Source organism: Eptesicus fuscus, chromosome 2 (assembly GCF_027574615.1).
Source record: "Eptesicus fuscus isolate TK198812 chromosome 2, DD_ASM_mEF_20220401, whole genome shotgun sequence".
NCBI lineage: Eukaryota > Metazoa > Chordata > Mammalia > Chiroptera > Vespertilionidae > Eptesicus > Eptesicus fuscus.
The window spans coordinates 15,986,796-16,011,054 of NC_072474.1; the positions used below are offsets into that span (position 1 = coordinate 15,986,796).

Consider the following 24,259-nt stretch of genomic DNA (forward strand, 5'->3'; position numbering starts at 1 on the left):
ACGGCCCCTACTGGGGCCTAAGCTCACAATCCAGTCATGTGCCCTGACTGGAATCACCTCTTGGTTCCTGGGTGGATGCTCAACCACTGAGCCACACCCAACTGGGCTGGAATTCCTTCTTAATTAAGCATCTCTGGGTCTACAAATTTGTGTTCACATTGGCTGGGGGGAGGGACTGCTGAATTTCAGCTGGGCTCAACCCACTTTACTTCTACTCATAACATCACAATGTAGCAAGCAGTTTTCGTGCTGGGTTCCACCCTGCCAGGTGGGAAGTGCAGCATACCGACACTGTGTTGTTCAAATGGAGAAGCTGAATTTAAGTGTTGTCAGGAAGTGTGCCAAAGCCCCACAGTCAGCAGGAGCCACCTGAGACCCACTGAGCAACATTGCTCTTCCAGTCACCATGGAAATGGGTGCCTTGCATTTGTGCCTGCCTAAGCACACCACTGTTGTCCGCAAATCCCCACTGACTCGTTTCTGATAACTGAGCTCAAAGCTTCTCTTTGTATTCATTTTATTGTCTCCTTATTAGACCTAGCGCTGAGGTTAAGTAATTTGTAAAAGACTTCTATTAAATATTAAAGATTTAGTATTGAAATTTTAAACATGACATTTTACATAGTTTTGTATAGCTTAGTAATTTTCCAGAAGAACTGATTCTCTGAGCCAGATAAGCTCTTCCTCAAACTGTAAATGCTAATCCATCCTTTATACATCAAACAGGCTGTGGGTGGCCAAAAACAGGCTGATGGTGGCATCATGAGTGCAGATGTCAAGGAGAAAGTCAGGATCTGAACTCTCAAGCACTCTAGGGTCTACATGTGCAGACCTATGAGAATATGCACCCTTGTTCATATTCTATGGGCACAGAGGAAGTCATTTGCTAAGTAGAACAATGTGACTGTTAGACAGCATCTGGTTCTCCAGGAATGGTGACCTGGGCCATGTCTTTGCATGCACTTCTGTTTTATTTTATTATTATTCTTACTAGAGGCCTGGTGCATGAATTCATGCACAGGTGGGGTCCCTCAGCCTGGCCAGTAATTGGGGCCAATTGCGGGGGTGGGGGTGGCCACCAGGGGGAGGGACCGAGGGAGGTTGGCCAACTAGGGGGAGGGACCATGGGAGGTTGGTTGGTTGGTTGTGGGAAGGGACTGCTGGAGGTTGGCCGGCTGAAGGAGGTTGGCTGGCCATGGGATGTTGGCTGTAGGAGCACACTGACCACCAGGGGGCAGCTCCTGCATTGAGCATCTGCCCCTGGTGGTCAGTGTGCATCATAGCAACTGGTTGACTAGTCATTTGGCAGCTCAGGCTTTTATATATATATAGATTTTAAATATATTTTTATTGATTTTAGAGAAGAAGGGAGAGAGAGAGAGAGAGAGAGATAGAAACATCAATGATGAGAGAGAATCATCCTTTGGCTGCCTCCTGGTCCCCACCCCCACTCAACTGGGGATTGAGTCCACAACCCTGGCATGTGTCCCTGACTAGAATCGAACCTGGGCCCCTTCTGTCCACAGGCCGGCACTCTATCCACTGAGACAAACCAGCTAGGGCTTTGCATGCACTTTACACAAAGAGCAGAATAATAAATTTGGGCTTATTTCTGATCTGGGCCTCTTGGGTCAATCTCTTCTCATTGTGGGAAATTAAGGCAGTTTATTAACTTCTCAGCCAATAAGTCCCATTTGTCCTGATAGCTGGAGTCAATTTATCTTGTCTGAGGACTTCCACAGTCATAAGGCTACCAATTCCATTCCTATAGTCCAAGAAGCTCTGAACAGAAGAATCAATCTATGAAAACTGCTTGTCATTGTCCTCAATGATGGTTTTAAGATCAGACAAAGGCCCCCTTTCTATCTTTGACCTCAGCTTTCTCATCTGTAAAGAAGGAATAGCAATATATCCTTTTTACCCCTCATAGTTTTAAAGATTAAAGGCAATGTATACAAAGCCTCTAGCCTAGTGTAGAGTAGGTATTAAATAGTTTCTAGTAATTTTCCTCTTTCTTTGGATCCTCAGTTATTCCCCCTGCATTTGATTAAAAAAAGTAGCTTTGGTTACAAACTTCCATGAAAATAAGTTGTTAGGTTTGTCACCTTAGGAAATGAGAAACAATAATATTTAACATGAGTCAGTTCCTGTCATTATCCTTATCTCTACAAGTTTCATTTTGCAATCACAGAGTCAAGTCCCTTAACACAAGGGAAGATTTTGGAGATTATGGGGACAGTGATAAAAAGCCAGTCAAGCCAAAACCGGTTTGGCTCAGTGGATAGAGCGTCGGCCTGCAGACTCAAGGGTCCCAGGTTTGATTCCGGTCAAGGGCATGTACCTTGGTTGCGGGCACATCCCCAGTAGGCGGTGTGCAAGAGGCAGCTGATCGATGTTTCTAACTCTCTATCCCTCTCTCTTCCTCTCTGTAAAAAAATCAATTAAAAAAAAAGAAAAAAAAAAAGCCCAGTCAATTTGTTTCCCCCCTCTGTAAATGCCCTGGCATCTGAGAACAGGTTAGATGGGGGTCTCAGCAATGGAATGATTTCCACTATCTTCTGAGAATAGGAAAACTACCAAAGGGAAAAATTAGGAGCATATCTCTAAAGACATCTATATTTATATATAAAGAAGTAATATGCCAGGACACTATAACACATCATGACTGGACCATTAGCATATTAGCTCCTTTCAGCAGGAGGCTGCCTGCTCGTGCCGCAAGGCATTGCTCCGGAGATGGGGCAGAAGCGGGGAGGCATCCTGAGCAGGTAAGACCATCCCATACTGGGGAGGGCAGGGGTGAGAGCCCACAGTGCCCTCCTCACCAGTCCTTTACCACCCAACGCTCACTCTCAGAGCTCCCTGCAGCCTACCTGCCAGGGGAAGGAGCACAGTGCAGCAGGTGGGAGGCTTCCATGCTCTCCTCCAGTGCCATGATGGGGCGGAGCCACCGCGTTGCTCCAGAGACAGGGTGAAAGCAGGGAGGCACCCAGAGAAGGTGGGACCAGCCCGAGGTGACTCGAGGGTGGGCAGCGCCGCATGGTTTCACGTGCTGGGCTCCTAGTTTATAGATAAAACTAGAGGCCTGGTGCACGAAATTTATGCACTGGGGGGGGGTGGGAAGGGAGGGGTTTTTCTCTTAGCCCGGCCTGCATCCTCTCACAATCCAGGACATCCCTCTCATAATCCGGGACCACTGGCTCCTAACCTGCCTGCCTGCCTGATCACCTCTAACCACTCTGTCTGTCTGCATGATCACTCCTAACCACTCGCCTGCCTGCCTGTCTGCCTGATCGCCCCTAACTCCTCTGCCTGCCTGGTCACCCCTAACCCCTCTGCCTGCCTGCCTGATTGCCCCTAACTGCTCGCTGGCCTACCTGATCACTCCTAAACACTCTGCCTGCCTGCCTGATCACCCCCAACTGCCTCTGCCTCAGCCCCCACTGCAGTGCTTTTGTCCAGAAGGACGTCTGGAAGGTCATTAAGTGGTCCAGTTTAATTAGCATATTATGCTTTTATTATATATACTAGAGACCCAGTGCATGATTGAATCATGCACGTGTAGGGTCCCCTACATGCTTTCCCTTTTGATCACGGGGAGCTGGGTGCCTGTCCGCTGGTGCATCAGGCGCCGGAGGCTTCTGAAAGGCCTGGTGCCTGAGTGGACAGGCACCCAGCTCCCACGCTTTCCTTTCGATCACTGGTGCACCAGGCCTTTCAGAAGCCTCTGGCGTGGCGGAGGCTTCTGATAGGCCTGCTGCCTGAGTGGACAGGCACCCAGCTCCCACGCTTTTGCTTTTGATTGCGGGGAGCTGGGTCCCTGTCCCCTGGTGCACCAGGCCTTTCAGAAGCCTCTGGCGTGGCAGAGGCTTCTGAAAGGCCTGCTGCCTGAGCGGACAGGCACTCAGCTCCCACGCTTTTGATGGTCCACACCGCGGGACGTCAGCTCACTGCCCCAGAGGCCCCTTCTGTGCCGCAGCACAGCCATGGCGCAGACGCTGAGCTCATGCTGCTGCTGGCGACGCAGCTCAGCGTCCCACCGGCCCAATCAGCTACCCCGGCCACCCCGAGTCCCACCCCCCCCGCGCCTCCTGGCCAATCATGGGCATAGCGAAGGTACGGTCAATTTGCATATTTGTCTATTATTAGGTAGGATTGTTCATCTGATAGAAAGTACTTGAGTGAAGTGTGTAAATTTAATGGAGGGTGAAATGGGATTTTTTTTTAAGAAAGAGGGAGAAACTCAGCATGTTTAAAATCTAGTTTATGGTGTTCCTCTCCCATACTATTTCTCTTCTGGTGCTTCTTACCTCAGCGAATGGTGTTGGAATCTATCCAATTCCTGAGTCTGAAACCAGAGAGTCATTGTCATTCCTGCCTCCTCCTTCTATGCTTCCCTATTATTCACCATATTTTGCAAATTCTTCCTCCTACTAATCATCTCCCAGTGCCTTCCATTCTATTATCATTTCCTCTTGCTGGGCTTCTGTAACCATCTCTCCATAACAAGGAAGCTTTTACTTTGCTTCCTCCAAATCCATTCTCCATAGTGCAAATTGGTTAAAAAATTTCCCTGCTTTGTACTTGTCTTTAAGACTTTTGGTCCATTTTTAAAGTTTTTTTCTTTCTCGTTTAATCTCTATTTCATTCTTAGCCAGTTTAGCTTGTTTGGCACCTATTCCTAAAGTTTTGGGTTTCTGGTAGGGTACATGAAAGGGACGTTAGTGTAAACCAACAGCCTGATGCCACTGGCCTTTGTACTGTTGCCAAACAGGAAGGCACTGAGTCCTGGCTAGGTGTTAGGCCTCCACCAGCTTCGACAGGCATTGAGATGGCAGAAAATTCAATGAACAGTACCTCTGCCTATTATCAGTGGCTTCAGAATCTTCCACCTTATAACCTCCTGAAGGTAGTATTTCACTCATCATCTCTACTTCATAAATCATGTTTCTGTAAGAACGAAGTCCTAACCCTAAAGAGAAAAAATACCAACAGCACAGAGGCATACAGAGTAGGGATAAGGGCAAACCATGGACTTTGCCTGTTGACAGATACTGACTATAGATCAATCTTGCCCTGATCAAGGATGAGTGAAGAGGAAGAACCAACATCATGCTTATGACAAAATACTGTAGGACCTCAGGAGAAATACCAATCTGGAAGACTTTACCAACAACATATCTATACAACTAGTGAACTTCAGGATTCAGAAGAAAGTTGTAGGAAATTGTTATCTCCAGGAGAAGGCAGTAAGATAGATAGAAAAGTATTTCCGGGGGAAGGGTCTCATGCAAACTCAACCTTGAAAATGGTCCAAATACTATCCATGAAGAGTACTAATCAGCAGATAGATTATTCAACCAAACATTGAGAAAATAGAAATACTTAAAACTAGTCCCTTAGAAAATGCATCCACTTCAATTTTGGCCTTTATATTTGATTGTAAATTAGGAGAACTACTTATTTGGTTTTAAAGAACATATTATTATCCCAAAAAATCCACTAGGAAGATTTCTGCTCACTCCTATGACACAGTAGCTTGACATAGTGATCAAACCTCCACAAAAATAAGTAGAAAAGCCCTAGCTGGTTTGACTGAGTGGATAGAGCATTGGCCTGTGGACTGAAGGGACTCGGGTTTGATTCCAATTGAGGGCATGTACCTTGGTTGTGGGCTCCTCCCCAGCAGGCCCTGATCAGGGCGCATGTAGGAGGCAACCAATCAATGTGTTTCTCTCACATCGATGTTTCTGTCTTCCCCTCTCTCTTCCACCCACTCTCCTAGAAATCAATGGAAAAATATCCTTGGGTGAGTATTGAATGGGTATTCAAATGGGTAATAAATATTTGAAAACATACTCAAATCAGTGGCAATAGAAAAATTCAACTTAAAACCACAGGAGCAAACACTACACACCCACAAAGAACAGCTAAAAAACAAACAAAAAGACCCCCTCCCCACCAAAAAAAAAAAAGCCACCAAAAAACCAATAAAACCTGGTAACACCAACAGCTGGCAAGCATCTGGAAGAACAAGAATTCTCATACAATGCTAATGAGAGGGCAAATCATAGAGTCACTCTGGAAAACAGCTTGGTACTATTTACTAAAGCCAAATATATGCATAAGCTCGGATTCAGCAATTGCACTCATGGGTCTATCTGCAAGAGAAAAGTCTACACGTGTTCAACAAAGACATGTGCAAGAATGTCTCCAACAGTGTTATTTGTTAAAGCCCCAAGCTAGAAACAAATCAAATGTCCATCAATAATACAATGAATAAACATATTTTGGTATGGTCACACAATGGGATATTAAACTGCAGGGAAAAAGAATAAGTTACTCTGTATGCAAAACACAAATGACAGCTGGATTAAAAAAGCTAAACACAGAGGAGACTATGATTTGATTTCATTTTACATAAAGTTCAGAAAGAGGAAAAGGCAATAGAGATCAGAATGGTGAATGCCTTTGTAATGGGGCTAACAGCTGGGGAAGGGCAGAGGGAGGCTGCAGGAGCACTGTTAATGTTCTACATCTTTGTGAGTGGTAACTGAGTGGGTATGTTTAGTTTCTAAAAATTCCTAGAACGTAGTTATGTCTTGTGCACTAACTCATTAGACAGTGCGACAAAATGCAGATATCCACTAATACCCATTCTCCTCTTCCTCTTCTTACTTAACAATAGTATAGCCATGTTACACAACTGCTGGGCAAAATTTTTTTTTTAAAATTTATCTTTATTGTTGAAAGTATTACAGATGTCCCCTTTTTTCTTCCATTAAAACCTTCACCCCAATCCCACCCCTTTCCCAGCCTTCACTGCACATTGTGTCCATGGGTTTTGCATATCCTATATAATAAAAGGCTAATATGCAAACTGACCAAACGGCGGAACGACCAGTAACTATGACACGCACTGACCACCAGGGGGCAAATGCTCAATGCAGGAGCTGCCCCCTGGTGGTCAGTGTACTCCCACAGGGGGAGCACCGCTCAGCCAGAAGCCCTGAGCTGGAGTTACGGCTGGTGAGCACAGCAGCGGTGGCAGGGAGCCTCTCCCACCTCGGCAGCAGCGCAAAGGATGTCCGACTGACAGCTTAGGTCTGCTCCCCGGCAGGGACGGGGGGCTAAGCCATCAGTCAGACATCCTCTCCCGGTCTGTGAGAGGCACAGGCTGGGCTGAGGGACCCCTACCCTCCGAGTGCACGAATTTCGTGCACTGGGACTCTAGTATGCATATAAGGTCCTTGGTTGATCCATTCCTTCACTCTTCCCCCATTCCCTGCAGCCCCCTAAGACTTGTCAGTATTCACTTCTGGCTTTCATGTCTCTGGATCTATTTTGTTTGTCAGTTTATTTTGTTCATTATATTATACATATAAGTGAGATCATGTGATATTTGTCTTTCTCTGACTGGCTTATTTTACATAGCTTTGGTAAGTAACACTGCAATGAACATAGGGGTGCATATATTTTTTCTGATTGGTGTTTCAGGCTTCTTAGGATATATTCCTAAAAGTGGGACCAATGGGTCAAATGGCAGTACCATTTTTAATTTTTTGAGGAGACTCCAGACTGTTTTTCATGGTGGCTACACCAACCTGCATTCCCACCAGAAGTGTACTAGGATTCCCTTTTCTCTACATCCTCTTCAGCACTTGTTGATTTATTGATGGTAGCCATTCTGACAGGTGTGAGGTGCTACCTCATTGTCATTTTAAATTGCATCTCCCTGAAGATTAGTGATGTTGAGCATTTTTTTCACATGTATCTTGGCCACCTGTATGTCCTCTTTGGAGAAGTGTCTACTAGGTTCTCAGCCCATTTTTAAATTGGATTGTTTGTCTTTTGTTGAGTTGTATGAGTACTTTACATATTTTGGAAATTAACCCCTTATCATAGATGCCTCTTTGACAAATATGTTCTCCCAGACTGTGGGTTCTGTTTTCATTTTGCTGTTGATTTCTTTTACTGCGCAGAAACTTTTTATCTTTATTTATTTATTTTTTCATATATTTTTATTGATTTTTTACAGAGAGGAAGAGAGAGGGATAGAGAGTTAGAAACATCGACGAGAGAGAAACATCTATCAGCTGCCTCTTGCACACCCCCTACTGGGGATTGTGCCCGCAACCAAGGTACATGCCCTTGACCGGAATCGAACCTGGGACCCTTGAGTCCGCAGGCCGACGCTCTATCCACTGAGCCAAACCGGCCTCGGCAGAAACTTTTTATCTTAATGTGGTCCCATTTGTTTACTTGTTCCTTTGTTTCTCTTACCCTAGGCATTTTATCAGTGAAAATTCTGCTACATAGGATGTCTCAGATTTTGCTGCCAATTGTTTCTTCTAGGATTTTTGTGGTTTCACGACTTACATTTAAGTCTTTAATCCATTTTGAGTTTATTCTTGTGTATGGTGTAAGTTGGCAGTCTAGTTTCATTTTTTTAACATGTACCTGTCCAATTATCCCAACACCATTTATTGAAGAGACTGTCTTTACTCCATTGTATGCTCTTGCCTTCTTTGCCAAATATTAATTGAGCATAACGGCTTGGCTTGATTTCTAGGGTCTCTGTTCTGTCCCATTGATCTATATGCCTGTTCTTGTGCCAGTACCAGGCTGTTTTGATTACAATGGATTTGTGAAATAACTTGATATCTTGTATTGTGATCCCTCCATTTTTGTTCTTTCTCAAGATTGCTACAGCTGCTATTCAGGGTCTTTTTTTTGGTTCCATAAAATTTTTTGGAGCACTTGTTCTTGCAATCCTGGCTTACATTTCACATCCTGGATGACAGCTGACCTTGTCCAGAAGGAGGGAGAGCGGGGGCGAGGGAGGGAGGAGGGAAGGGCAAGACCAGGAAACGGAAGGAGCCAGACTGCTTCACATTTATGACTGTTTGCAACCATCCCCTTTCTCAGTCGTTCTAGAAAGTGGCCCTCTGATCTGTGAAATATGCTGTTGGTATTTTAATAGAGATTGTGTTGAATCTATAGAGTGCTATGGACACTTGGATGATGTTAATTCTTCCAATCCATGAACACAATATCTTCTTACATTTTATTGTATTTTCCTCTATTTGTTTTTAAATGTCCTATACTTGTTTGAATACAGGTCTTTTACCTCCTTGGTTAAGTTTAGTCCAAGGTATCTTACTTTTTATTGCAATGGTAAATGGGACTGTTTTTTAGTTTCTCTTTCTGCAAGTTCATTATTGGTGTCTAAAAATGCCATGGATTTATGGGTGTTAATTTTGTATCCTGCTACATTGCTGAATTCCTTTATTAAATCTAGTAGCTTTTTGGTGGAGTCTTTAGGGTTTTCTATGTACAATATCACATTATCTGCAAACAATGACAGTTTTACATTCTCCTTTCCAAATGGAATGCTTTTTATTTTTAATTCTTGTCTCATCACTGTGGCTAGGACTTCCAATACTATGTTAAATAAGATTGCAAGTGACTATGTCATAGCTTATAAATGGCTACATCACACACACAGTTAAACAAGGAAGGTGGCTTCTGCAGTATTTGAAAAAGAAATCTGTGGCTGCTTAATTCTAACTCATCAGAAGAATCTCCAAACTGTCCACATCCTGTTTATTCTACATGGGGATGAACATTCATTCCTATATATTGGAAACAGTCTCTTAGATTTAAAAATTAAAACCTGACAAGGCTACTCTAACACTGAAGAAAAACAAAACAACAGGATGATGCAGCGATGACATGTATGGACTCTGGCTTCCATTTTGTGGTCAGCCCTGATTCTGGCACTTACAACGATGTGACAAAGCCAATTATTTAACTTCTCTCTGCTTTAGTTTTTCCACCCATAAGATGGAGAAACTGGTACTAATGCCTCAGAAGGATCATGCTATGTACTACTTTTTATAATTAGGGCAAAAAAAAATGTAGCTGCCCATACAACAGCAAGATGCCTTTCGCCTGTATGAAAAGTATGGTCACTGGTGCATGCAGCGTCCCGGATTGCGAGAGGTCGCAGGCCGGGCTGAGGAACCCCTTACCTTCCATGTGCACGGATTTCATGCACTGGGAGTTTAGTGTTGAATAAGAGTGGTGAAAGTGGACATCATGTCTTATTCCTGTTCTTAGGGAAAATGGTTTTAGTTTTTGCCCATTGAGTATGATGTTGGCTGTAGGTTTGTCATATATGGTTTTTATTATGTTGAAGTATGATCCCTCTATTTCCACTTTGCTGAGAGTTTTTATAAAAAAATGGGTGTTGGATTTTGTTGAATGCTTTTTCAGCATCTATTGGTATGATCCTGTGATTTTTGTCTCTCAAATTGTTTGTGATGCATCATATTTATTGATTTGTGAATGTTGTACCAACCTGTATCCCTGGAATAAATCCCACTTGGTCATGGTGTATCTTTTTAATATATCGCTGGATCCAATTTGCTAATATTTTGTTGAGAATTGTAGCATCTATATTCACCAGGGGTATTATCCTATAATTCTCTTTCTTTGTATTGTCTTTATCTGATTATAGAATTAGGATAATGCTGGTCTCACGAAAAGAGTTTGAAAGTGTCCACTCCTCTTGGATTTTTTTGGTAATAGTTTGAGGAGGATAGTTGTTAGTTGTTCTTTGCATATTTGTGTAAACGTCCCTGTGAAGCTATCTGGGCCAGTGCTTTTGTTTGCTGGTAGTTTCCTGTTTGTTTCTTTGTTGTTGTTTTCTTTTTTTATTACTGCTTCAATTTCATCAGTTGTTATTGGCCTATTCAGGTTTTATGATTCTTCCTGGTTCAGTTTTGGAAGATTGTATTTTTTTAGGAATTTGTTAATTTCATCTATATTGACCAACTTGTTGGCATATACTTGTTTATAGTATTTTCTTATAATCCTTTGTATTTCTGTGGTGTCAGTTATTATTTCACCTCTTTCATTTCTGATTTTATTTATTTAGGTCTTCTCTGTTTGTTTCTTGATGAGCCTGGTTAAAGGTTCATCAACCTTGTTTATGTTTTCAAAGAACCAGCTCATTGGTTCATTGTGTTGGCTTTTTAGTCTCTATGTCATTTATTTCCACTCTGATCTTTACTATTTCCTTCCTTATACTTACTTTGGGCTTTTCTTGCTGTTCTCTTTCTAATTCTTTAAGTTGTAGCTCTAGACAGTTTATTAGAGATTTTTCTTGTTTCTTGAGGTAGGCCCGTAGTGCTATGAACCTCCCTGTCGGGACTGCTTTTGCTGCGTCACATAGATTTTTGGTGGTTGTATGTTCATTGTCATTTGTTTCCAATAAATTTTTGAAAAAAAAATTTCTTCCTTGATTTCATTGGTAACCCATTCATTGTTTAATAACATGCTATTTAGCCTCTAGGTGTTTGAGTGTTTTTATTGTAGTTGATTTCTTATTTTATGCCACTGTGATCTGAGAAGGAACTTGATGTGATTTTAATCCTCTTGAACTTGTAGATACATATTTTGAGTCCTAACATGTGGTCTATCTTTGAGACTGTTCCATCTGCACTTGAAAAGAATGTATATTCTGCAGCTTTGGGGTGAAATGTTTTGTAAATGTCAATTATATCCATCTGATCTAGTATGTCATTTAGAGTTGCTGTTTCCTTGTTCATTCTTTGTCTGTAAGACATAGCAGTGATGTCAGTAGGTGTTAACATCCCCTAGTATGAGTGTATTGCTGTCAATTTCTCCCTTAAGGTCCTCCAGAAGTTTTTTTTTTATATATATTTGGGTGCTCCTATATTGGGTGCATATATGTTTACCAGGGGCATATCCTCTTTTTGTATCCATCTCTTTAGTATTATTAAATGGCCTTCCTTTTTTTGCCTGTTTTGTCAAATATGAGTATTGCTACCTCAGCTTTGTTTTGTTTTTCATTTCCATTTGCATGGAAAACGTTTTCTCCATTTTTTCATTACCAGTCTGTGTGAGACCTTTGTTATGATGGGTCTTTTGTAGACTGCATATACACTGAGTGGTCAGATTATTATGATCTCTGAATGCATAATAATCTGGCCATTCAGTGTATATCCTATATAATAAAAGGCTAATATGCAAAGTGTCCCCTCGACCAGGAGTTTGACTAGCAGGCAGGCTGGCCAACCGCCCATGTCCCCTCCCCCTGGCCAGGCTGGCCAGACCTCACCCATGCATGAATTCATGTACTAGGCCTGGCCTCTACACACACACACACACACACACACACACACACACACACACACTGAGTGGCCAGATTATTATGCGTTCAGAGATCATAATAATCTGGCCACTCAGTGTATATGGGTCATCTTTTATTATCCATTCAGCCACCCTATGTCTTTTGATTGGAGCATTTAGTCAATTTACATTTAAGGTTATTATTTATAAGTACTTGTTTGTTGCCATTTTTATTCTTTATGTTTGATTCCCCCCTCCCCATTTTTTTCTTCTTATAAGAGTCACTGTAGCATTTTTTGCAGTGTTGGTTTGGTGATAATAAACTCCTTTAGCCTTTTTTTGTTTTGTCTGTGAAGCTCTTTACTTCATCTTCATTGGAATGATAGATTGCTAGATAGTCTTGGGTTCAGTCCCTTGGTCTTGATTACTTTGTATACTTCATGCTACTCCCTTCTGACCTGAAGTGTTTCTACTGAGAAATCCGCTAACATTATAATGGGAGCTCCCTTGTAGGTAACTTTCTGTCTCTCTCTTACAGCCTGTAAAATTCTTTTTTTTAAAAATATATTTTTATTGATTTTTTACAGAGAGGAAGAGAGAGGGATAGAGAGGGATAGAGAGTTAAAACATCGATGAGAGAGAAACATCGATCAGCTGCCTCTTGCACACCCCCTACTGGGGATGTGCCCGCAACCAAGGTACATGCCCTTGACCGGAATCGAACCTGGGACCCTTGAGTCCGCAGGCCGATGCTCTATCCACTGAGCCAAACCAGTTTCGGCTGTAAGATTCTTTCTTTGTCTTTAACATTTACCATTTTAATTATGATGTGTCTAGGTGTGGGTCTTTTTGTGTTCATTTTAATTGGGACTCTCTGTGTTTCCTGGACTCATGTGACTTTTTCCTTCCCCAGGTCAGGGAAATTTTCTGTCATTATTTCTTCAAATAGGTTCTCTATTCCTTGCTCATATTCTTCTTTCTCACATCCTATGATGCAGATGTTGTTACATTTCATGTTTTCCCAAAGCTCCCTTACTTGCCTCTTGCTTTTTAATTTATTTTTCAATTATTGCTCTGAATGGGTGTTTTGCTTTTTTTTTTCCTTCTTATTTTCTAATTCGATTATTCAGTACTCAGCTTCTTCTAGTCTACTGTTCATTCCTTCCAGGATATTCTTTTTTAAAAAATACATTTTTATTGATTTCAGAGAGGAAAGGAGAGGAAGAGAGATAGAAACATCAATGATGAGAGAGAATAATTGAATGGCTGCTTCCTGCATGCTCCACACTGGGGACCGGGCCCGCAACCCAGGCATGTGCCCTGATTGGGAATTGAACTGTGATTTCCTGGTTCATAGGTCAATGCTCAACCACTGAGCTATGCCCGTCAGGCTCCAGGATATTCTTTATTTCAGCTATGTCATTCTTAATTTCTGCTTGATTCTTATTCATTGTTTCTACTTTTTTTCATACTAGAGTCGTTTTCATTAAGTTCCTTATAGTTCCCATTAAGTTGCTTGTAGTTCTCACTAAGTTGTTTGAACACTCTTTTAACCATTACTTTGAATTCTTTATCTGACAAAATCGCTTGCCTCCATTTCATTTAGTTACCTTTCTGACGATTAAGTCTTTTTTTTTTTTCATTTGGGGGTTGTTTCTTTGTCTCCCCATTTTATCAGTCTTGTAGTATGGGGCACTGGGTAAGGAGAGGGGGCTGGATGCTCAGCTGGTTGAGGAGGTAAGGCGGGGTGGGGACCACTGGTGAAGTAGGTGGGGAGGGCTAGGTGCTCCACTGGTCCAGGGGGTGAGCAGGCCTCACACTCCACTGGTCAAGGCAGAGGGGCAGGCAGTTGCTCTGTTGGTTGAGGAGGCAGTGAAGTCTGGCATGTAGATCACCAGGGTGGCAGGGCAGGCTGCCCATCAAGACAAGGGGGCAGGTTGTCCAGGGGCCAAGGTTCAGGCATGCTGCGTCACTAAGACTGTCCCGTGTGTTTGAGGGCATTGGGTCCCAGCAGTGGGGCTTTGTGCACCTGTCTGTCATCTAAGGGACCTAGGACATGGCTGTTCCCCACAGTATCCTCCTGAGGAGGACCCTGGGGGTCCTCCACAGTGGCCTGCTCTCCAATCACAAGCATAGAGAAGTGCCCAGTCGAGCAGCATGCAGCAGTGGTCGGCAACTCCTCCATCAGGAGTACCCAAGCAGCCTGACTGTAGTTCCCCAACTGACCAACAGATGCTCACCCACACTCATACCCACTGACACTCTCCCTCGTCCCCACTCACCCACTCATATTCTTACTCTCGCTCCCATGCCTGCTGCCATGTTGGTTCTCTTGTTGGGTACTATTCTTATAGACTCAGTGTGGAGGGGTGATACAAGTGGTGGCCCTAAATGTAACTTTTCAAATTTAGCTATCCGTGTGGTTGTGTTACAGGATAGCAAAAAGCTATAAAAATTCCAAGGCAGGAGGAATAGGGAAACTGAGACAAGACAATTAAACAAGGCCAAACAGTTTGGCAGCCTCCAGCCAGTTTATACATAGTAAGCCCTTACTTTCCCCCAGACAAGGACTCTTGAGAGCAAATGATTAATGTATCTCCAAAGACAGAAAACCCAGCAGTCTTGGGGTTTGACAGATAATCCCAAAGGGGGATCTTGAAAATTAATCTGTACCAAGATATTTGGCAGAGGAATTTAAAAATCTATAGTTAAAAAAATATACAAGGCAACCCCCTACTCGCTCCTCAGATTAGCCAAGAGAGCCCATCTACACTTTATGCCAGATGATAGATTTATTTGCTTTGCTCCTTTAATAAATGTGCGTGTTTTACTTTCCTAATAAATTTAACACAATGCAATTATCTGGAGTTACTCGTTTGAATTCATTCATACAAGAAGACAGGAATTGAGGAGAGGACAGCCCTCCCTCCTGCCCTCTCCATCCCTCAAATCCCACCCCCTAACTCAGGAGGCTGATCAACAACACCTCTCTGGTGTCCGTGAGAGGTGCCTGTAACAGCTGTTCCGGCAGAGACCACATTTCTCAGCTTCCCTTATAGTTCACTATCACCACATAGCTAAGTTCTGGCCAATGGGATATAAGCAAAATAAAAGGGCCATTTCCAGATCTTTCCAGTAAGAAGTCTGGTGGTATACCCCCTGGCTCTTTCCTCCCCTTATACAGACTGGAAATGGCCAGGTGGAAAGCAGCCTTGTACCTAGAGATGAAGGTCACATGTTCAGCATGGCAGAACCATTCTACTAAATCTTCCAACCTATGTCTGGGCTGGTATGTGAGGAAGAAATAAGCTTCTAGCTCAGATGGCATTCTAACTAACAGAGGCATTAAAGCGTGGTGTTGAAGGCAGTTATGGTTTGAAGACTTTGTACTTTTATTGTTTCCTATTTGTCAAGACAACAGTATTTAATTTTTTTTTTTTTTTATTTTTTTTTTTTTAATTTCTTTATTGATTAAGGTGTCACATATTTGTCCTCATCCCCCCATTCCCATCCCACCCCTCTCCCCACGCATGCCCCAATCCCCTGTTGAACTTAACCGTTGGATAGGCTTATATGCATGCATACAAGTCCTTTGGTTGAACTCTCCCCCTCCCCCCCACCCTCCCCCTACCCTCCCCTATCCTCCCTCTGAGGCCCGATAGTCCAATCGATGCCTCCTTGCTTCTGGTTCTGTTCTTGTTCCTCAGTCTATGTTGTTCATCATTTCCCCGAGATCATATGTCACTAGATATATACTAATAAGAACTGAATGTGAGACGAGCAATAATAGTTATGCTGACAGGCAAATGAATCAATCTGTAGCGAGCTTCCCCCTGGACCAACAGTTCTTTTGAGACCCAATTTCAATGTCCAGTAGTTCCTTATGTGTACATGTCAGCACTGACCCCTCAGCTCTGGATGGTGGACAAATGGTGGTAATGGAGGTCCGACTCCCTCTGGTTTGGTCTCGGCCGAACCCAGGGGCACGGCGTCACCCGGACTAAGGGGCACGTGGCCTCACCTATACCCAAGGGGCACGTGGTCTCACCCGGGCCTGGGACCCAGCCTCACCCGGATGGATCCAGGGGCGCACGGCCTCACCCGGACCCAGAATCTGGCTTCACCCGTACCCAGGGACGCTTGGCCTCTCCCAGACCCAGGGCCACTTGGGCTCACCCGGGCCTAGGTGCACGAGGCCTCACCCGGATCCAGGGACACATGGTCGCACCCGGACCCAGGGACGCTTGGCCTCTCCCAGACCCAGGTCCACTTGGGCTCACCCGGGCCTAGGTGCACGAGGCCTCACCCGGATCCAGGGACACATGGTCTCACCCGGACCCAGGGACGCTTGGCCTCTCCCAGACCCAGGGCCACTTGGGCTCACCCGGGCCTAGGTGCACGAGGCCTCACCCGGATCCAGGGACACATGGTCTCACCCGGACCCAGGGACGCTTGGCCTCTCCCAGACCCAGGGCCACTTGGGCTCACCCGGGCCTAGGTGCACGAGGCCTCACCCGGATCCAGGGACACATGGTCTCACCCGGACCCAGGGACGCTTGGCCTCTCCCAGACCCAGGGCCACTTGGGCTCACCCGGGCCTAGGTGCACGAGGCCACACCCGGATCCAGGGACACATGGTCTCACCCGGACCCAGGGACGCTTGGCCTCTCCCAGACCCAGGGCCACTTGGGCTCACCCGGGCCTAGGTGCACGAGGCCTCACCCGGATCCAGGGACACATGGTCTCACCCGGACCCAGGGACGCTTGGCCTCTCCCAGACCCAGGGCCACTTGGGCTCACCCGGGCCTAGGTGCACGAGGCCTCACCCGGATCCAGGGACACATGGTCTCACCCGGACCCAGGGACGCTTGGCCTCTCCCAGACCCAGGGCCACTTGGGCTCACCCGGGCCTAGGTGCACGAGGCCTCACCCGGATCCAGGGACACATGGTCTCACCCGGACCCAGGGACGCTTGGCCTCTCCCAGACCCAGGGCCACTTGGGCTCACCCGGGCCTAGGTGCACGAGGCCTCACCCGGATCCAGGGACACATGGTCTCACCCGGACCCAGGGACGCTTGGCCTCTCCCAGACCCAGGGCCACGTGGGCTCACCCGGGCCTAGGTGCACGAGGCCACACCCGGATCCAGGGACACATGGTCTCACCCGGACCCAGGGACGCTTGGCCTCTCCCAGACCCAGGGCCACTTGGGCTCACCCGGGCCTAGGTGCACGAGGCCTCACCCGGATCCAGGGACACATGGTCTCACCCGGACCCAGGGACGCTTGGCCTCTCCCAGACCCAGGGCCACTTGGGCTCACCCGGGCCTAGGTGCACGAGGCCTCACCCGGATCCAGGGACACATGGTCTCACCCGGACCCAGGGACGCTTGGCCTCTCCCAGACCCAGGGCCACTTGGGCTCACCCGGGCCTAGGTGCACGAGGCCTCACCCGGATCCAGGGACACATGGTCTCACCCGGACCCAGGGACGCTTGGCCTCTCCCAGACCCAGGGCCACTTGGGCTCACCCCGGCCTAGGTGCACGAGGCCACACCCGGATCCAGGGACACATGGTCTCACCCGGACCCAGGGACGCTTGGCCTCTCCCAGACCCAGGGCCACTTGGGCTCACCCGGGCCTAGGTGCACGAGGCCTCACCCGGATCCAGGGACACATGGTCTCACCCGGACCCAGGGACGCTTGGCCTCTCCCAGACCCAGGGCCACTTGGGCTCACCCGGGCCTAGGTGCACGAGGCCTCACCCGGATCCAGGGACACATGGTCTCACCCGGACCCAGGGACGCTTGGCCTCTTCCAGACCCAGGGCCACTTGGGCTCATCCGGGCCTAGGTGCACGAGGTCTCACCCGGATCCAGGGAAACACGGTCTCACCCGGACCCAGGGACGCCTGGCCTCCCCCAGACCCAGGGGCACGTGGCCTCACCCGGGCCTAGGCGCACGAGGCCTCACCCGGATCCAGGGACTCACGGTCTCACCCGGACCCAGGGACGCCTGGCCTCCCCCAGACCCAGGGCCACTTGGGCTCACCCGGGCCTAGGTGCACGAGGCCCCACCCGGATCCAGGGACACATGGTCTCGCCCGGACTCAGGGGTGCGTGGCCTCTCTCAGACCCAGGGGCACGTGGCCTCACCTGGACCTAGGTGCACGAAGCCACCCGGACCCAGGGGCGCGTTACCTCTCTCAGACCCCTGGTCGCGTGGTCTCACCCGGATCCAGGGGCTCACGGCCTCACCCGTACTCGGGACCCAGCCTTACCCGGATCCAGGGGCCCACGGCCTCACCCGGACCCAGGGTTCAGATTCGCCCGGACCCAGGGGCACATGGCCTCACCCGAACCCGGAATCCAGCTTCACCTGGACCCAGGGGCGCGTGGCCTCACCCAAACCCAGGGGCGTGAGGCCTCACCTAGACCCAGAGGCGTGTGACCACATCTGAGCCCAGAGGCTCGCAGGCTCGCCTGGACTTGGGTCTCAGCGGGGTTTCGTCTTCTTGATCCCAATTCCTGTTGGTCAATTCCCTCTCAGCAATTCCTTCGGTCATTTTCTCAGAGCTCCAGGGCGGCTGCCGCAGAACTCGTTGGGCGGCAGGCTCGGCAAGGCTCTGGTGTGCCCGGTGCCCGGCGGTGGGCTGGTCCGGTGTCGCTGCGTCGGCCCTTGGGTCTGCAACGGTGGCCAGTCGCTGAGCGTGCGCACCTGGCCACTTCGGGGCATTGAGATTCTTGAAGGACTCGGAGGTCAGCAAGCACGGAGTCTCCCTTCCCATGTCTCCCAAGGGCTCATCTGTCCGTGCTCGGCAGCGAGTGGAGCCGTCCCCTCATCCGGAGACCGCCGGGGGAACTGCGCCGAGCACGTTCCAGGCCACCATTGTGTCGCCTGAGCCATAGTTCTTAAAGTGTGGACTTTGGGTCACCGGCATCAGCATCATCCTGCGTACCCCTCTCTTTTATTCTAGTTGTAGAGCATCTGCTCAGCCAGCCCCCCGGTCTTTCTGGCTGGTGTCTGCTCTGCTCTCCCGTCGTAGTCTCAATACTGTTGTTGTAGGCAACGATCAGGCTGCCGCCCTATGTCTCCATCTTGGTCCTCCTTTGTACAGTTAAGTCTTGATTGTTGTTGGTGTCACTGGGAGGAATTTTCCTCCAGGCCAATTGGCCGCGAGGACCCTCTTTGTCTATATAGGAAGAGTTGCTGTGCAGGAGACATGTTTGTGGGCCGGGTCTTGATGCAGCAATGCCTTGGCGCTCACTGAGTCTGCCTCTAGAATGCCTCCCTTATGCAAGTGATTGAAATCTGGTGTCATCTCCCACCAACCACTAGATGCCCTCGTTTCTGGGTCTCCAATGTAGTGTGGGTCAGCCACTACCTGAGGCACTCAGCAGGAAAAAGCTTCTGCTCAGCTTGGCTGGGGCGGAGCTACAGGGTGGAGCCTACAACCTTGGCTTCCTGTCAGCCCCGCCCTATGAGGCTCCTGCGTCTGTGTCCCTCTGTATTCCTTGCAAACACCTCTGAGAGAAACGCGCCCTGGAGTTTTGCCCACTGCCAAACAGTCCAGTCCCTCCCCTAATGAATCTGGACTCCCAGATTCTCGCCTGGAACTGGGTTTCAGTGTAGTTGGAACTGGGTCTCAGCGCAGTCTGGCGTCCCTGTCTCCTTCCCAGCAGGGCCACCCAGTGGCGCAGGCAAAAGTCCGTCCTCTGCGCACCTTCCAGTGCGCGCGTCTGGAGCCGCCGCTTCTCTGTGCCTCCGCCACCACAGCCCAAATTCATTCCCCCAGCGTGCGCCTGGCTTCCCAGGGTTTCGCCCGGAACTGGGGTTCAGTGCAGTCAGAACTGGGGTTCAGCACGGTCCTGAGCTTATGTCTCCTTCCCGCTAGGGCTGTTCAGTGGCGCAGGCAACAGTCCGTCCTTTGCGCCCCTTCCCGTGCGCGCTTCTGGAGCTCTGCCCTCCCCCGCTCCTCTGTGCCTGCGCCCCACAGCCCAGATTCATTCCTCCAGCCTGCGCCTGGCTTCCCAGGGTTTCGCCCGGAACTGGCGCTCAGTGCAGTCGGAGCCGGCGCTTAGCACACTCCGGAGCCTTTATCTCCTTCCTGCCAGTGAATGCCGGCCAGGCCGTCAGCCGCCCCTTCCTCTCCGGCTCCATCCTCCCCGCAGGCGCGCGTGCTCGTGTCTCCGCCAGTTTCTCCATACCTCAGGCTTTTACGGCTCCCCCGATTGTCCCCATGGCCTTCTCCTTCCCCCCAGCTGTGGGCATTTCAGTCCACCAGCTCTCCTGTGGTTCTGGACGATGTCCGTTCTGACCTCTAGTTGTGCCTTTGAAATTGTTGTGCCCGGCTGCAGGTTAGGTGTTTCACCTATGCCGCCATCTTGGTTTCTCCCAGACAACAGTTATTTAATTGCTTTGATGTCAGTCGGCCACCACACAACTAGGGAAGACCCTCGAGAAAAGCACAGTACAGGGGAAAGAACATTTTCCCGTGAGAAAGCTGCTCTAGAGTATCCTTTAATTCTGACTGTAGTAAGTGAGACTTTTCTTTTTTAACCTGTAATATCTAGAGGTGTCTGGATGTCTCCACGGCTCTCATCTGTGTCTGAAATTCTTTGAATTTCCTGAAAAGACTTAATGACCATCATGCAATTACAGTCGGCTGGAGGCTACGGTGGGAAAGCCCAGACTTCTGTGACATTCTTGTACACACAACTTGAAGGAAGCTTCCCAAATATGAAAAACAATGCTTTTTATTATGTGGACTATAGAACTGATGCACAAGAAGTTGTGCATTTTCCAGGTGTGCCTTTTGGTCATCCCAGGACCAATAAGCACCAAATATGAAGAACAAAGAAAAAAGTATCTTCAAAATATGAAGCATTAATGACTCAGGTGCATAAAGGTATATTGAGTTAATGTAGCCAAAGAGAAATAAGGACACAAAAGAAGGACTACTCAATGGATTGATGTGTTTTGGATGATGAATCAAAAGAACAAAATGGATTATTTTCTTTCTGGACTCTCAAGGGGCTCTTAGTTTTCATATGGCCTAAGAGTTGAGTTTATGTTTCTTTGAAATGAATACATTTGTGATATTTTGTGAGGTAATGAATGATGTGGTTAGTCCACAGGAGGTTAAAAAACCTCCATTTTTTTTATATGGCTTATTAATATACAAGTTATCTTACCTGGGGGTTTTTAAATACAGCATATTTTTCCTCTTTCTTCAAAAACACCACTTTATTTTCTGTGTCTCTTGTCCAGTCTGATAAGACTTCAACAACATTTTCATGGTCTTCAAAAAACCTTTCTGATGAAATAAGAAAAACAAGACAGTATTGAGTTAAGCACAATGCCTCATATTTCACACAGGTTTTTAGAAACTTCTATTTCTTAGATGATGTCACATTGTAAAATTCCGGTTAAATTTCTCTTTAGTGTGTCAGATCTTCAACTTATTTTCCATAAAAAACATGGCAGATGAACCTACACTATAGTAATAATGGTCAGCCATTGAAATTTTCCATATTAGCATTTTTGACGGTAAATTGTTTCAGGTAGAGGTAAATATCCTCTCTGTAAGGAGGAAAATTAGGCAATAATTGGTTTAAACAACTGTGAGATATGAGATAAGCTCTTTAAAACATTGTTTCCTAAGCTTTTAAAACAATACATGAATATGGGAACCAAACCTAAACATACAGAAGGCTTTCACCTTTGTACTTGACTCAGAGTTGAAGAAAACTTCAAGAGGTTCTTTCAGTGTAGGCCATTTCCTCCAGAAAAAATTTCATTAAAAGCTTCCATGGGAACCACGTCAGGGTCCCCGGATAATCAAGGCCAATGGGAGCACAGAGACCTTGTTGTCAATACATCAGAATGGCCAAGGCTGCTCTGAGCATGAGCCTAATCGGGGTGCCCAAGGCCAAGATACCATGAGCAGGTACAAGGACACACAGTACACTATGCCCTTCTGCAGCCAAAATGATTGATGTCACTGTTGGCAACTAGACTTCTTTGACCAGGAGTCTGCTAGAGAGAAAGCAGCCGAGCCGAGGTTAGAGTGCTCAGGGAAGAGAGGTGATAAGCACAGAGAATATAGCCTGTGTGTGCAGTAGAGAAGAGAGCTCAGACGGAGCTGAGAGCTGGTACTGCTATGATATAAGGCTAAGAACTCATAGAGAGCTCAGATATAGCTACCATGTTAACTAGCCAGTGTGCTGGGCAGGGCAGACAGGAGAAGCTGCTGAGCCAGAGAGCTCAGGTACCACTATGACGGGAGGCGGTGAGTCTAGGGGGCAGTGTGCAGCTGCTCAGATAATAGCAGTGGATACAGAGATTAATGCTGCTTTTGTGGGAAAGATGTACATGTTAACCAGCCAGTGTCGGCTGCCTGCCTGAATGGACTTTGCTGTAAGGAACTGTTTTGCCTGACGGCTATGTGGCCCACTGGCTTCTGCAATAAAGACTCATTCTTATACACCCACAATCTCTCATGGCTTCTCCATCTGCCCCACTGCCAAGAATTGAATCATACTCAGATCTTCAGAGCACCAGAGCTCATGCAGGGGTCCTGCTATCTCTGACAGCTTCTAAAACAGGAAATTCTCTATGCCATCAAGTTCTCCAGGGAGATAATTGCTCTGCGAGTGGCATTGAGAATGAGAAGTAACAGTATTTCTTTAATTTTTCTTTCTTCTTTTTTTAAACAGATCAATTTCTATCAACACTACTTTGCTCTTTGGAGTAGAGCCTCTTCAACTAGACCAGTGGTTGGCAAACCGCGGCTCGCGAGCCACATGCGGCTCTTTGGCCCCTTGAGTGTGGCTCTTCCACAAAATACCATGTGCGGGCGCGCACGTACAGTGCGATTGAAACTTCGTGGCCCATGTGCAGAAGTCGGTTTTCGGCCTGGGCGAGTCTATTTTGAAGAAGTGGCATTAGAAGAAGTTTAAGTTTAAAAAATTTGGCTCTCATAAGAAATTTCAATTGTTGTACTGTTGATATTTGGCTCTGTTGACTAATGAGTTTGCCGACCACTGAACTAGACGAAGTATCAGACATTAGGCGAGTGGGAGTGAGAAAGGGGAAATGGAGAGTGATGTGAAGCAGAATTAAACTATAGTTAAAAATGGGAACTCTAAAGAAACATTAGCAGACAGATACCCATAATCTGCTCAGCTTATAAGCATGTAATATGAAGTATCATCCTGTCACTTTCTTTCCATTAGGAGCCATTAGAGAAGTGACAGTAATAATGCTTACATCCCCCAAGGTCTGGCCACCTGCTATAATTTTTTTTAATATATTTTATTGATTTTTTACAGAGAGGAAGAAAGAGGGATAGAGAGTTAGAAACATCGATGAGAGAGAAACATCGATCAGCTGCCTCTTGCACACCCCCTACTGGGGATGTGCCCGCAACCAAGGTACATGCCCTTGACCGGAATCGAACCTGGGACCCTTGAGTCCGCAGGCCGACGCTCTATCCATTGAGCCAAACCGGTTTTGGCAACCTGCTATAATTTTGCCTATTCATTTCTTCCCCAATAAGAAATGAAGAGACAAGAACTGAATCTGGCAGAAGGGAAGTGATGTCTTGGAAGTCTTGATGCCCTTCAATCAAACTCTTCTGAATGGACAAAAACCCATATTAAAGCAAACCCAAAGATTTTTGGGACTTACCAATTTGTAGTTCTGGGTATATTTCATAAAGACACCAGTCTACACTGCAGTCACAATGGGTTTTCTCAAAAAGGTTGTCTAGAACGTCTCGGGCCAATTGCCGCTCATCCACCATCAGTGACTTCGTGCTGTTATCATTCATATGCACCTTGACAACCAGCTGAGGATAAAGCCACAGAGCAGCCACTCAATGTCAACCACTAAAGAAGGCCACCAAGATTTAAGGTTTCAAAGTTGCTATTGCTTCTGCTAATTTAAATAAGAAAGTGTTCCACGAATGGACTCAATATGAATTCACTCCCACTCTGAACACTTGTTTAAGGTACTAGGAATATAGAGCTGGAGAAACCAATTCACAAAAATAGAAAAATGTACAATAAACCAAGTTTTTGCCTGGCAAGAGATTGCATTC

General features: G+C 46.7%; 1 protein-coding gene across 2 annotated transcripts in view; it reads right to left on the reverse strand.

Moving 5' to 3' along the window:
- APBB1IP (amyloid beta precursor protein binding family B member 1 interacting protein) overlaps positions 1-24,259 on the reverse strand; it is a 123,194-nt gene that overhangs the window by 32,039 nt on the left and 66,896 nt on the right. For both annotated transcript variants that reach the window (XM_054725701.1, XM_054725706.1), the window contains exons 6-7: positions 23,848-24,007; positions 21,351-21,472 (exon numbers count right to left, since the gene is read on the reverse strand). In XM_054725701.1, the coding sequence (XP_054581676.1) occupies positions 21,351-21,472; positions 23,848-24,007 (282 nt within the window). The remainder of the gene's footprint in view (positions 1-21,350; positions 21,473-23,847; positions 24,008-24,259) is intronic.